The sequence below is a fragment of the Synchiropus splendidus genome, chromosome 3, assembly GCF_027744825.2.
Source record: "Synchiropus splendidus isolate RoL2022-P1 chromosome 3, RoL_Sspl_1.0, whole genome shotgun sequence".
Lineage (NCBI taxonomy): Eukaryota > Metazoa > Chordata > Actinopteri > Syngnathiformes > Callionymidae > Synchiropus > Synchiropus splendidus.
This window is the reverse complement of record NC_071336.1, coordinates 14,157,580-14,170,818: the sequence shown is the minus strand read 5'-3', so window position 1 is coordinate 14,170,818 and position 13,239 is coordinate 14,157,580. Positions and strand designations below refer to the sequence as shown.

The 13,239-nt window shown below is 42.6% G+C and overlaps 2 protein-coding genes across 2 annotated transcripts in view; one reads left to right on the top strand and one right to left on the bottom strand.

Moving 5' to 3' along the window:
* LOC128755760 (cytochrome P450 26B1) overlaps positions 1-13,239 on the bottom strand; it is a 60,300-nt gene that overhangs the window by 25,983 nt on the left and 21,078 nt on the right. The window lies entirely within an intron of this gene.
* On the top strand, positions 5,201-6,513 carry LOC128755761 (uncharacterized). The gene is made up of 2 exons (XM_053859732.1): positions 5,201-5,351; positions 5,493-6,513. The coding sequence occupies exons 1-2, from the start codon at positions 5,347-5,349 to the stop codon at positions 6,328-6,330; spliced, it is 843 nt and encodes a 280-aa protein (XP_053715707.1). The 5' UTR covers positions 5,201-5,346; the 3' UTR covers positions 6,331-6,513.

Sequence of the window (13,239 nt, the reverse complement as noted above, 5' to 3'; positions counted from 1 at the left end):
GTGTACATTTTAAAGAGATTTGCAAGGATCTTTCCTTTGTCGACTTCGTATCACTGTCAACTACATGGAAGATGTCAGAGAGACAGTGCCCTTTTCAGAGGTTTAAAACTTAAAATCATGTCGTGGCTTCACTCTTACCAGACTTAGATGAGCTCTTGCCCTTTTTTGAGGAAGGGCACCTGCTCTGTGATGTAATCGCAGTGATCCTTCCCTGGCTCTGACCATTGTGACGCAGCTCCAAAATAAAAGTATTTTTGGGAAACTGATTTACTTATCAGAGTCAACCACATTTGCAAATGTTCCTGATTTGATTGTTCTGCTTAGTTCGGACAATACGACCTTAACATGCAAATAATAATGAAAAAAACTCAGTCCATTATTCATTCATCAGAGAGGTGAAGTCTCGAGCTGCAGCGATTCAGCAGGTTTGGAGATCCAGGAGAAGGAGAGGAGACATAAAGGTGGGCTCTTTTTACTGTGACTAGTTCAAGTAGTGAAGCTATATTAGTTTGACTGGATCGTGAGTAGCCAATAACTCTTCTACTAGATGAGAACAAACCTGGTCTTTTCTATCCAAATTGTTTATATTTAAATTGTTTAAATCCACTATACAGTACATCTGAGGGGGGAGAAAAGATCTGCTCATTGAAATAAGATGATCAAGTTAAAATCATTACACTGCGTTAACTGTTCTATATTTTCTAGATCTGTCACAATGACATCCAACACATCTGCATTGGTGGAAAATGGTCACCAGTGCACGCAGGAGAAAATGGTTCTATACCTCCAGACTGTCTTATACATTTGCAGAACATTATTCCTCCTTCCTCCCTCCATCCTCATCCTGCATCATGCTCACCAACATTGGCGGCAGCAGCGATCCTTCGCATCAGCAAGTCACTCGGACGTCTTCACTTACCACCTTTCGGTCATTGAGCTCATCTCCATAGTGGGATATGTATTTTTCTACTGGGGCTCACAAATTAATCACAAAAGTCTCTCTGTTTTTGGTTACTCCCTGTCGGCCGCTATTATTTACGCAGAATTATTCTTTCACGTCCTGACCTGTGTGGAGCGCTACCTAGCCGTTGTTCACCCTGTCATCTACCAAGGACTGAGAAACGCTCGAGGGGTCAAGATCAGGAACATCAGTGTGGCCTGTGTCTGGCTTGCCATCATCTGTTCAGCGTGCGGGGATCTAGGTTTGAATATCAACACGGTTACCCAAAAAATGGGTTGGTATATACTCCTGTGCCTTTCAGTTATTTTGTTCTGCAGTCTGTCTGTTGTCCGTGTTCTGATTCGTCCTCCACCTGGGGACTTCAGGAAGCACGGAGAGAAACTCAACCAGTCACGGAAGAGAGCTTTACACATGATGTTATCGATATTAGGGGTGCTGTGTTTGTCCTTACTGGGATTTCTGATTTCTGTTTTTCACTTAAGTGCACTTGAGGAGAACATCTGTTTGTTCATGGCATGTGTCGCCTGGCTTTACATTCCCTCCTCCCTGGTGTTGCCTCTGCTGTACCTTCACAGGAGGGGCAACCTAACACGGCTTTTCTCTTCGAACACGCCAGAGAGACAGTAGAGGATGCCATTCTCTGAGGTATAAAACTGAAATTCATGCCGTGTCTTCTCTATTGTAACACTCACTTTGATGAGCCCACCTGCACTGCAGTGTTGGTCTGCTTCTTTCACTTACACTGTACAATGCCTTTCTCAATCTCATGTGCTGTGATACTTTATTTCTGCATCCTGTATTCCAGGGTAACATTTTCGCTTTGTGCTACATTTCAAAATGTATTAAAGGTATATGAATCCCAATGAATTGACTGGTTGACTGACATTACAAATTTTGTGGAGGGGCTGTGGGACACAATCCTACAGCATGAGTTGGGCCAAATGAATGTGTTTTGACGTGCAGGAAAAAGACTGTGTTCTTTTTGAAAAACTGACAACAATATTGCCTCTTGAAAAATACCGTAACCCGGGACATGCTCAGCAAGACCCCCAGTGGTGCTCGAGCTCCAGCCCTTTTTCCTTGTAAGAGACAAATGCCCCCTCTTTTTTTTCCCCGTCATCCTTACATTCTAGAGAATAAAAAGTACTCTCTCGTCAGTTCCAGCCAAAAGTATTTTGACATCTGACAGGACATGCATTGGAGTTTGGGTGAGAATCAATTCCTGACCAGGACACCTGGAGTTTGCAAGCCCTCCCACTTCTCGTGCCGTGCAGTGCTGCAGTCAAGCAGCCGCTCTTCCCACCCGCAGCAGTGTGTAACCATCCGCCGTTCCTGGCAGATTGAAAGTGCCCACAGTTAAATCTTACATGCATAAACATGAACAGCAGTGTTTGTCTCTTTATCAGCTCACTTCATTTCAGTACTCTCACTTGAGCAAACGGTTAATTCATAGGGGCTCTGTATTTGACCTCTAATATTATGCTGAGCGCCTTTGCTGCAATAGACGCGGTGGTCTTCGTTGATAAGTGTTACCCCACACCTCTTCTCCACAGAGCAGGTGCGGCAGTATCAAAGTACAAGGATGTATTCTCAGTGCTCTTTCGTCCACATAGAATTTGCATTTGATCATAAAGTATTGTGTATATTTTCATTCTGTTTGTTTTGTGCTATTTCCATGTGAGCTGCTCATCTATGCAGAAACCCAGAAATCTCGCTCTAGATACGCAATCTTTTGCATTTTCAAGGATATGGTGTTGTCTATACTGGAAATTAAAATAAATAACTAAATAATAAGAAAATCTCTTGATTTTCCAGCATTACCCTTTCAGTACTCTCATTATATGAAATTTCAGAATACTAAAATTCAAGAAAATGTATCTTGAAACGTCATCACTATTCCTGAGAACAGACTTCAGATCAGATCAGATCAGAAGTAACTGACTGACAGTTAGGTATAACAACATAAAGGACACACCGTAACACATAACCATTGGGAAACTAGGAAATAGTGGGAATAAGGGGCAGAATTCACTTCTTCAATGAGCAACCTTTCAATCGCTCATGTTTCTTGTGCCGCTGTCTGCAAACTGTGGCTGTCTTGTTGGAGTCTTTCCGATAAGAAACTGAAACTTTGCAAATGAGTGTAATGCATTGGAGGCAATGTAATATAATAAAAAGTCAAGTAAATGTGAAACGTAATTGGAAAGTTGTTGAGGACATAAAAAAAGAGATTCTCTTCACAAATTCTGGGTTGTCTGACAAGAGCACCTTTTTTGCCACCTCCCATATACTATTAATGTATATCATTTGAAGCTTTTCGCTTTGGAAGACTAAAGTGGAAACCATGTGATGTTTTGCATACAGGGCAGAGCTAATATACCCTTATGTGCGATAATCTAGCTGCAGTATGCAAAAAAACAACAGAAAGCAGTGAGGTGTTGGACTCCATCTGCTTCAATTGATCAGATTTGGAGATTCTGGAGGGCAAGAGGTGACAGAGGTAGGCGATCATTATTATTATTTTTAGTAGTAGTAGTAGTGGTAGTACTAGTGTTATCCGAATACTTTACATTTTTACAGTTTATTATTTATTTTCTTTATTTTGCCAAACTAGCTCTATCAATAAATTTATTTTCTAGGTCTCCAGTGATGGCCAACAACATGTCTGCATCACTTGGATGCATGGAGGAGAGAACTTCTATTTACCTCAACACTGCCTTATCTATTTGTAGAACATTACTCCTCTTTCCTCCTTCAGTCCTCATCCTCCATCATGCTCACCAACATTGGCGGCAGCAGCGATCCTTCGCATCAGCAAGTCACTCGGACGTCTTCACCTACCACCTGGCTGTCATTGAGCTCCTCAGCATGCTGGGGTACTTACTCTTCTACTGGGGCACATATGCTAATTCTGCAACTTTGTCCACTTTTGGATTGCCTCTGTGCAATGTTACTGTCTATGGAGAATCATTCTTTCACATCCTGACCTGTGTGGAGCGCTACCTAGCCGTTGTTCACCCTGTCATCTACCAAGGACTGAGAAACGCTCGAGGGGTCAAGATCAGAAACATCAGTGTGGCTTGTGTCTGGCTTGCCACCATCTGTTCAGTGTGTGGGGATCTAGGCTTGAATTCAAATTCACAAATGGAAAAAACCAGTTGCTATATGCTTGTGTGCTTGTCAGTTATTTTGTTGTGCAGTCTGTCTGTTGTCCGTGTTCTGATTCGTCCTCCACCTGGGGACTTTAGCAAGCACGGAGAGAAACTCAACCAGTCACGAAGGAAGGCTTTATACATGATGTTGGTGATATTAGGGGTGCTGTGTTTGTCCTTAATAGGATTTCTGTTTGGAATTTTCCTCGCGAGTTTACTTTCAGACAACTTCTGTTTGTTAATGTCAGGTATTGCCTGGCTTAACATTCCGTCCTCCCTGGTGTTGCCTCTGCTGTACCTTCACAGGAGAGGCAGACTGTCGTGGTGTTTCTCTTCGAACACGCCGGAGAGACAGTAGAGGATGCCCATCTCAGAGGTTTGAAACTTAAAACCATGTTGTGGCTTCACTCTTCTCAGACACAAGAGGTCACTTAGATGAGCTCTCGCCCCTTTTTATGGAGGAGAACCTGCTTGTGAGATTGGTCTGCTACTTACCGCAACAACACTTATGTAATCCCTCTCTGGATAACTTGTGTTTGACTTGGATATGCAAATGAATAAAAAAAAATATATTTTTTTTCTTCTACATTTCCATTTCAGTAATCTTATTTAATGACATTTCAGAGAACTAAAATTCATGAAAATGTATCGGACACTGAAACTTCATGACTACTCAAGAGAAGAGAACTGACAGACAGCTGCATACTGTATGACAGCATAAAGGACACGACACAAGCATCATACAGTTACACATTAGCACTCCTAAGGAAAAAAGGAAACGTGGGAATAAGGGGCAGAATTATGAGAATTCCTCTTCACTCTGCTCCCATTCAATCTCTCTGTAAAGGTGAGGTGGAATGCTGATTGTAGTTGACTGAAACCAATGTAATATAAAGCAAAGTCAAGTAAATGTTAAGCGTAATTACAATGTGTTGGAGGACATTTACATGAAAAAATTTTACTATTTTTTTGACACCTCACATATGTAATTAATAAATATAATTTGAGCAACAGAACTTCATCACAGTTTGGTTGTCATGTTTTACCTACAGGTGAAAGCCAACCTATGTCTCGCTATGGGTGATAATCCAAATGCAGTATGCAAATAAAAAGAAAAAAAAAACACATCTGGCATTACTCTGGTATTTCAGCACCAGTAAACTGCTCAGTGGTGTTAGTCTGCATCTGTAGCAGTGGAACAGGCTTGGCGATTCCAGACCACAAGAACAGACAATGAGGTGGGCCATTTTTATTATTATAATTGTGGTTCTGATTTTTACCGAACCACTTTACTTTCAGGTTTATTTCCTGTTTTGTTTTATTTTTGTTTCACTTGGCATTAAGTGAAACGGATCTATTTAAAGATCTTTATTTTCTAGATCTCCTGGTATGGCCAACAACACGTTTGCATCACCTGAATGCTTGGAAGACAGAACTACTATTGCCGTCAACAATGCATTATGTATTTGTAGAACATTATTCCTCCTTCCTCCCTCCGTCCTCATCCTCCATCATGCTCACCAACATTGGCGGCAGCAGCGATCCTTCGCATCAGCAAGTCACTCGGACGTCTTCACCTACCACCTTTCTGTCATTGAGCTCCTCAGCATGCTGGGGTACTTATTCTTCATATGTGGCTCGAGCGTGAATCTTCCAACTCTGTCCAAGTTCGGTTACTTTGTGTCTTCTGTTACTGTCTATGGAGAATTATTCTTTCACGTCCTGACCTGTGTGGAGCGCTACCTAGCCGTTGTTCACCCTGTCATCTACCAAGGACTGAGAAACGCTCGAGGGGTCAAGATCAGAAACTTCAGCGTGGCCTGTGTCTGGCTTGCCATCATCTGTTCAATGTGTGGGGATCTAGGCTTGAATCCAATTTTATTAATGTACAAGTCCAGTTGGTATATGCTCGTGTGCTTGGTAGTTATTTTGTTCTGCAGTCTGTCTGTTGTCTGTGCTCTGATTCGTCCTCCACCTGGGGACTTTAGCAAGCACGGAGAGAAACTCAACCAATCACGAAGGAGGGCTTTATACATGATGTTGGTGATATTAGGGGTGCTGTGTTTGTCCTTAATAGGATTTCTGTTTGGAATTTTCCTTGCCCGTTTACTTTCAGACAACTTCTGTTTGTTAATGTCCGGTATTGCCTGGCTTAACATTCCGTCCTCCCTGGTGTTGCCTCTGCTGTACCTTCACAGGAGAGGCAGACTGTCGTGACGTTTCTCTTCCAAGATGTCAGAGAGACAGTAGAGGATGCCCATCTCAGAGATTTGAAACTTAAAATTATGTTGTGGCTACACTCTTCTCAGACACAAGAGGTCACTTTTTATGAGAAGAAGCTGCTTGTGATATTGGTCTGCTACTGACCTAAAACACTTATGTAATCCCTGTCTGGATCTTTGTGACGCAACTACAAAATAAAGGTATTTTGAGAGACTGCTTTGCTTATCAGCCACATTTGCAAATGTCCCTGATTTGGTTGTTCTGCTTAGCTCAGACACATGCAAATTAAAAAACTTAAGTCAGTCCATTATTCAAGTCCTTCAGCACCGGTAAACCATAGTGAGGTGAAGTTTCTACCTGCAGCAATTCATCAGGTTTGACGATCCAGGAGAACAAGACCTAGAGGTGGGCTGTCTTTATTGTTACTATTATTGCCCATATCCGATCCACATCCAAATTGTGTCAAAATATGCCTCTGATCATTGAAAAAAAAGTGCCAACTCTTTTCTCTTTTCTAGACCTGCTACAATGGCTGCCAACATAACTTCATTAATCGAGTATGGTCCTCAATGCACAGAGAGCAGAATGACTATTTACCTCCAGACTGTGTTGTACATTTGCAGAGCATTATTGCTCCTTCCTCCCTCCATCCTCATCCTCCATCATGCTCGCCAACATTGGCAGCAGCAGCGATCCTTCGCATCAGCAAGTCACTCTGACGTCTTCACTTACCACCTGGTTGTCATTGAGCTCATCGCCATGCTGGGATATGTAACCTGTTCTACAGGCGCACACATGAATCTTCAAAAGCTGAGCGCGTTTGGATACGCTTTGTCTTCCCCTGTTGTTTATGGAGAAATATCATTTCACGTCCTGACCTGTGTGGAGCGCTACTTAGCTGCTGTTCACCCGGTCACCTACCAAGGACTGAGAAACGCTCGAGGGGTCAAGATCAGGAACATCAGTACTGGCTGTGTGTGGCTCTTATGCATTGTGTCAGCAGCTATCGATGCTAATTCCTACCCAAAGCCAGTCATAGAAATCTTTAGTTGTTTTATTCTTTCATCCTTGTTAGTTATTTTGTTCTGCACTCTGTCCGTTCTCTGTGTTCTGATTCGCCCTTCCCCCGGGGAGTCGGGGAAACACAGAGAGAAGGTCAACCGGTCACGAAAGAGGGCTGTTCTGATGATGATGATGATATCAGGGTGTCTGCTCATGTCACTACTGGGGTATTTTATTCCAAATATGTTGAAGTCTAACTTAACTTTGAGGCAAATTTGCGTCTTCATCATGACTGCATCCTGGCTGAGTGTGCCCTCCTCCTTGGTGCTGCCTCTGCTGTTCCTTCATAGGAGAGGACTACTATCATGTTTCATCAGGTCCAAAACGTCTGTGAGACAGTAGATGATCTGCACTAGCGTGCCATGACCTAGAGTATCCAGGTCTCGGGTTAGAGTAGACCTGGGATCTTGCTTGCTTATCAAGCTGGAAATAGATTTATTTTTCGGAGAGGAAAATCTGAAAAAGCATCCTCCTTCTCATTTCTGTTCACGCCAAAATGAAGAGCAGTTGAATTGTCTCATAATCATTTGGATATATATTTCTGAGGCATCTCATTTGCAGTTTTGTGTGTGACATTGTGCACTGTTGTGCTTATATTGTTTGGTCTCCTGTCAGAGACTATCTTGATACACCATGCCATTTCTGCGGGTCAAGGACATGTAAATAAAAGTGTGAACAAAAAATTGGCTGTGACCTGTCAGGCACGTATTCATAACCAGGATGGAAGAAGACACGGGCAAGACAATCCCATCAGACCAGCGACACCATCTGCCTGATATTTCTACAGCACTATCGGTCCACATCATTATCGGCTACCCACCAATAAATAAACCCATAGCCCTTCACCAAATTCTCATCAAAACATTCCGGAAGGCAAAACCACGACGTTGTATTTGTTTCTCCATATATGCCATTTGTGATGGCACTCAGTACTTCCCTGTGTTTGCTACCTCAGTGTGCTCTGCACTCCAGCATCCTGCACCATGTCGACATTGGACAGATGTTCAGTGCAGTCTCGCATGTCGTCAGCAAAGAAGAGGAATGGTACAGTTACAGTGCAACAACGCTGAGAAGCCTATTCTTCTTCACAAAAAAAGTACAATGAAGAGAAACACAACAACCAAACACCATATACATTATGTTGATAAGAGGGTGCTGGTATTTTCTCAGAGGAGAAACGTACATTGAAAATATCAGCGTACATTTGAGGTTTATATCAGATGAACATCTGTATCATGCATTGTCTGGTTGAAGCTGCCACCCACCGAGCTGTTGCCTTTCCTGTACCTTCAAATGTACTTTCAAAGCAGCGGCTTAACAACAATCGCATCCTGTTTTGACGGCACAACATCCAGTCAAAATTAAAATATTCCATACACCGATAGTATGTGGTCAGAAAAGGAACCCCATGATTCTGTGACGTGTCTTTGAAATACGACTATTTTGAAAAACTGCTTGCTTCATTAGAATCAGTCACATTTGCACATTTCCCAAATCAGAAACTCCTGCCTCGGCATGCAAATTATAACGCAAAGTCTTTCCATAATTCTGGTGCTTCAGAACGGAAAACCGCTCGAAGGTCTACCTCAGAGGTCATCTCCTTCAGTAGCGAATGACCAGGTTTGGAGATTTTGGACGGCAGGAAGTGACATAGAGGTGGGCTATCATCATCATCATCATCATTACTATTATTATTATTATATTTGTTGTTGTTGTTGTTGTTAGTAGTAGTAGTAGCAGTAATGGCAGTATCCAAATACTTTACATACATGCTTATTTATGGATTTTTTTTTGCCATTATGTCAAATAAATTCTATCGATAGATATTTATTTTCTAGGTCTCCAGTGATGGCCAACAACATGTCTGCATCACTTGGATGCATGGAGGACAGAACTACAATTTACCTCAACACTGCCTTATGCATTTGTAGAACATTACTCCTCCTTCCTTCCTCCATCCTCATCCTCCATCATGCTCACCAACATTGGCGGCAGCAGCGATCCTTCGCATCAGCAAGTCACTCGGACGTCTTCACCTACCATCTGGCTGTCATTGAGCTCCTCAGCATGCTGGGGTACTTGTTCTTCTACTGGGGCACGTATGCTAATTCTGCAACTTTGTACATTTTTGGATTGCTTCTGTGCAATGTTATTGTTTATGGAGAATCATTCTTTCACGTCCTGACCTGTGTGGAGCGCTACCTAGCCGTTGTTCACCCTGTCACCTACCAAGGACTGAGAAACGCTCGAGGGGTCAAGATCAGGAACATCAGCGTGGCCTGTGTCTGGCTTGCCACCATCTGTTCAGTGTGTGGGGATCTAGGCTTGAATTCAAATTCAAAAATGGAAAAAACCGGTTGCTATATGCTCGTGTGCTTGTCAGTTATTTTGTTCTGCAGTCTGTCTGTTGTCCGTGTTCTGATTCGTCCTCCACCTGGGGACTTTAGGAAGCACGGAAAGAAACTCAACCAGTCACGAAGGAAGGCTTTATACATGATGTTGGTGATATCAGGGGTGCTGTGTTTGTCCTTACTAGCATTTGTGATTGCTTATTTTCAGCTAAGTCCACTTCAGGAGAACATCTGTCTGTTAATAGCGTGCATTTCCTGGATTTACATGACCTCTTCCTTGGTGTTGCCTCTGCTCTACCTTCACAGGAGAGGTAGCCTATCGTGGATTTTCTGTCTGAAGATGTCAGAGAGACAGTAGAGGATGCCCATCTCAGAGGTTTAAAACTGACAGTCATGTTGGGGCTTCACTCTTGTCAGACATAAATTGTCACTTAGATGCGCTCTCAATTTTTTTTGAGGTGGAGAACCTGCAGTTTGATGTCCGTAGTGCAGTTGCAGATGCAGTTTTACCCTAACAGGGATTTGACCATTTCCTGACGTGTCTACAAAATAAAGACATTGTGAGAAACTGCTTTGTTTCGCTTTGTCAGCCGCATTTGCAAATGCCCCTGATATGACTGATCGACTTGGGTGCTCCCACCTGAGCATGCAAATTTAAAAACTACCAGTCATTCCTATATTCTGGTACTTCAGCACTGGTCCGTCACTCAGGGGTGTTGGTCTCAATCTGCAGCAAATCGGCAGGTTTGGAGAAATAAGACAACAACAGCAGACATCGAGGTGGGCTATTTATTGAGATTTTTCTCATTGTTATTATTATTGTTGTCGCATCATTTGCTTCCCTGGATCATAAGCAGCCAATAAACCGTTCGTATTTGAAAATATGCCTCTATATACAGTACATCTAAAGAGAAATGAGAAAAACAAATCATCCAATTTGTCAACTGTTCTTTCTTTTCTAGATCTACAGTACTAGAATGACTTCCAACATGTCTGAATCACTTGAATATACATTTGGATGCATTGACGGCTCAATCACTGCTCACCTCAGCACTGCCTTATGCATTTGGAGAATATTACTCCTCTTTCCTTCTTCCATCCTCATCCTCCATCATGCTCACCAACATTGGCGGCAGCAGCGATCCTTCGCATCAGCAAGTCACTCTGATGTCTTCACCTACCACCTGGTTGTCATTGAGCTCATCGCCATGCTGGGATATGTAACCCTTGTATTAGGCATATACATGAGTCATACAAGGTTGTTTGTTTTTGGATATGTTTTGTCTTCCCCTGTTGTTTACGGAGAAATATCCTTTCACGTCCTGACCTGTGTGGAGCGCTACCTAGCCGTTGTTCACCCGGTCACCTACCACGGACTGAGAAACGCTCGAGGGGTCAAGATCAGAAACATCAGTGTGGCCTGTGTCTGGCTCTTATGCATTGTGTCAGCAGCTATCGATGGCAGTTTGTATCCACATCTTATGACTGACAAATTTACTTGTTTTATTCTTTCATCCTTGTTAGTTATTTTGTTCTGCACTCTGTCCGTTCTCTGTGTTCTGATTCGCCCTTCCCCCGGGGAGTCGGGGAAACACAGAGAGAAGGTCAACCGGTCACGAAAGAGGGCTGTTCTGATGATGATGATGATATTACTATTTCAGCTCTTATCATTAATCGTGTATGTTTTTCCAAATTTTATAGTTAATGACAACGTCACTATTTGTGCCTTGATGTACAGCGCATCCTGGCTGAGTGTGCCCTCCTCCTTGGTGCTGCCTCTGCTGTTCCTCCATAAGAGAGGTCAACTATCATGTTTCATCAGGTCCAAAATGCCTGCGAGAGAGAAGTAGACTTCATGCAGTACTGAAGTGGTCCAGTAGTTAGAATATTCGGGCAACAGGTTCAAGAAGATCTTGGCCCTGGCTTCTTTTACAGGTTGGTAACAGAGTTCTTGGGGAGAAGAAAGCCTGAGAAAGCAACCTCTGAATCGTTCAAAAATGATGCACAAGGTTTGCTGCATTGAATATGTTTGGTTGTCTGTCATTGGCAAGTAGGTGTAGTTCTAAATGTCATTTCTGTGGGTATATAAATGTTGTGCGGCGAGGATGTGCTCCTTGCTTCATGTGATATGTGTCTTGATAATAAAGACAGAGCAAAACTAGAGTTTCAGCTTTCTGACTGTGCTGCGGTTATTTATTTATTTTTTTCTGTTGTTGTTAATATTATTATTATTATATAATATTTGTTTTGTTTGTTTTAATCACTAAAATTTTTGGTCAATGGTAACCCTGATACAACATTTGCAAATACAACAAAAGAAAAAAACAATGAACCTATTTTGAGTGTTTTGTATATGAGCGCCACCTGCATTTCTCTTATTTGATTAATTTATTTATCTGATACTCCTGCCTCATTATGCAAATAAAAAAACACATCTGTCATTGCCTCTGAAGCACCATTAAATAAACCACGTGCCTCTCTTTAGCGATGACCTCAGCTTGGAAAGGCAGATTTGGGAAACAAGAGCTGACATCAAGGTAAGTAGCTTTTTATGCTATTTCACTTGATCACATCTCAAGAAAACAAACTTGAAATCACTTTAAAAAAGAATTGAGCAGTGCCAGGAAGGTTTGTGTCCGGTCACTTTTTTCATCACGGTGTTCTGTAATTTACAGATGAGCCCTTTAGCCAGTAATTCAACCGACCAGGCTGGCATGCACTGCTCAGGACCTGAATTTTACGTCCTGCTTGCCATGTGCACCTGTCGAGCGTTGTCCCATCTTCCACTATGCGTCCTCATCCTCCGTTACGGTCTTCTGCAATGGAGGCAGCTACGCTCCTTTGCGTCAGCAAGTCACTCCGACATCTTTACTTACCACCTTGCTGTTATTCAGATTTTTTGCACAGGTGGGCAGATAATGTTGTTTTTTGTTTTGCGAAGCCACAACGCCAAAATGATTTCAATTGCATTTGTTTGGCTTTCCTTTGGATTCTACGGGGAAACATTCATCCACATCCTGACCTGCATGGAGCACTACTTGGCCGTCGTTCACCCTGTCACCTACAAAGGACTGAGGAACGCTCGTGGGGTCAGGATTCGGAACATCTGTGCTGGTTGTGTTTGGCTCTTCTCCATCGGCTCATCTGGTTTATCTACTTTACAACCTCATGTTATGTTTTTGCTCACCATTGCACTCTCACTTTTAGTTATTTCTTTCTGCAGCTTCTCTGTACTTGACGTTCTGATTCGCCCTCCGCCAGGAGAAATCACAAAGAAAGCCTACCGATTACCAAAGAGAGCTATCAATATGATAGGGATTGTCTCTGGACTTCTGATATTGTCATTGCTTGGATATGCGGTTCCCGTTTGTTTGACTCAGATTTATCCAGGGTACTTTTGTGTGTTTTTGTCCAGCACATCCTGGTTGAACATGCTCTGCTCCTTGGTGTTGCCAGCCTTGTTTCTTCATCGGAGAGAAAAACGATGAGG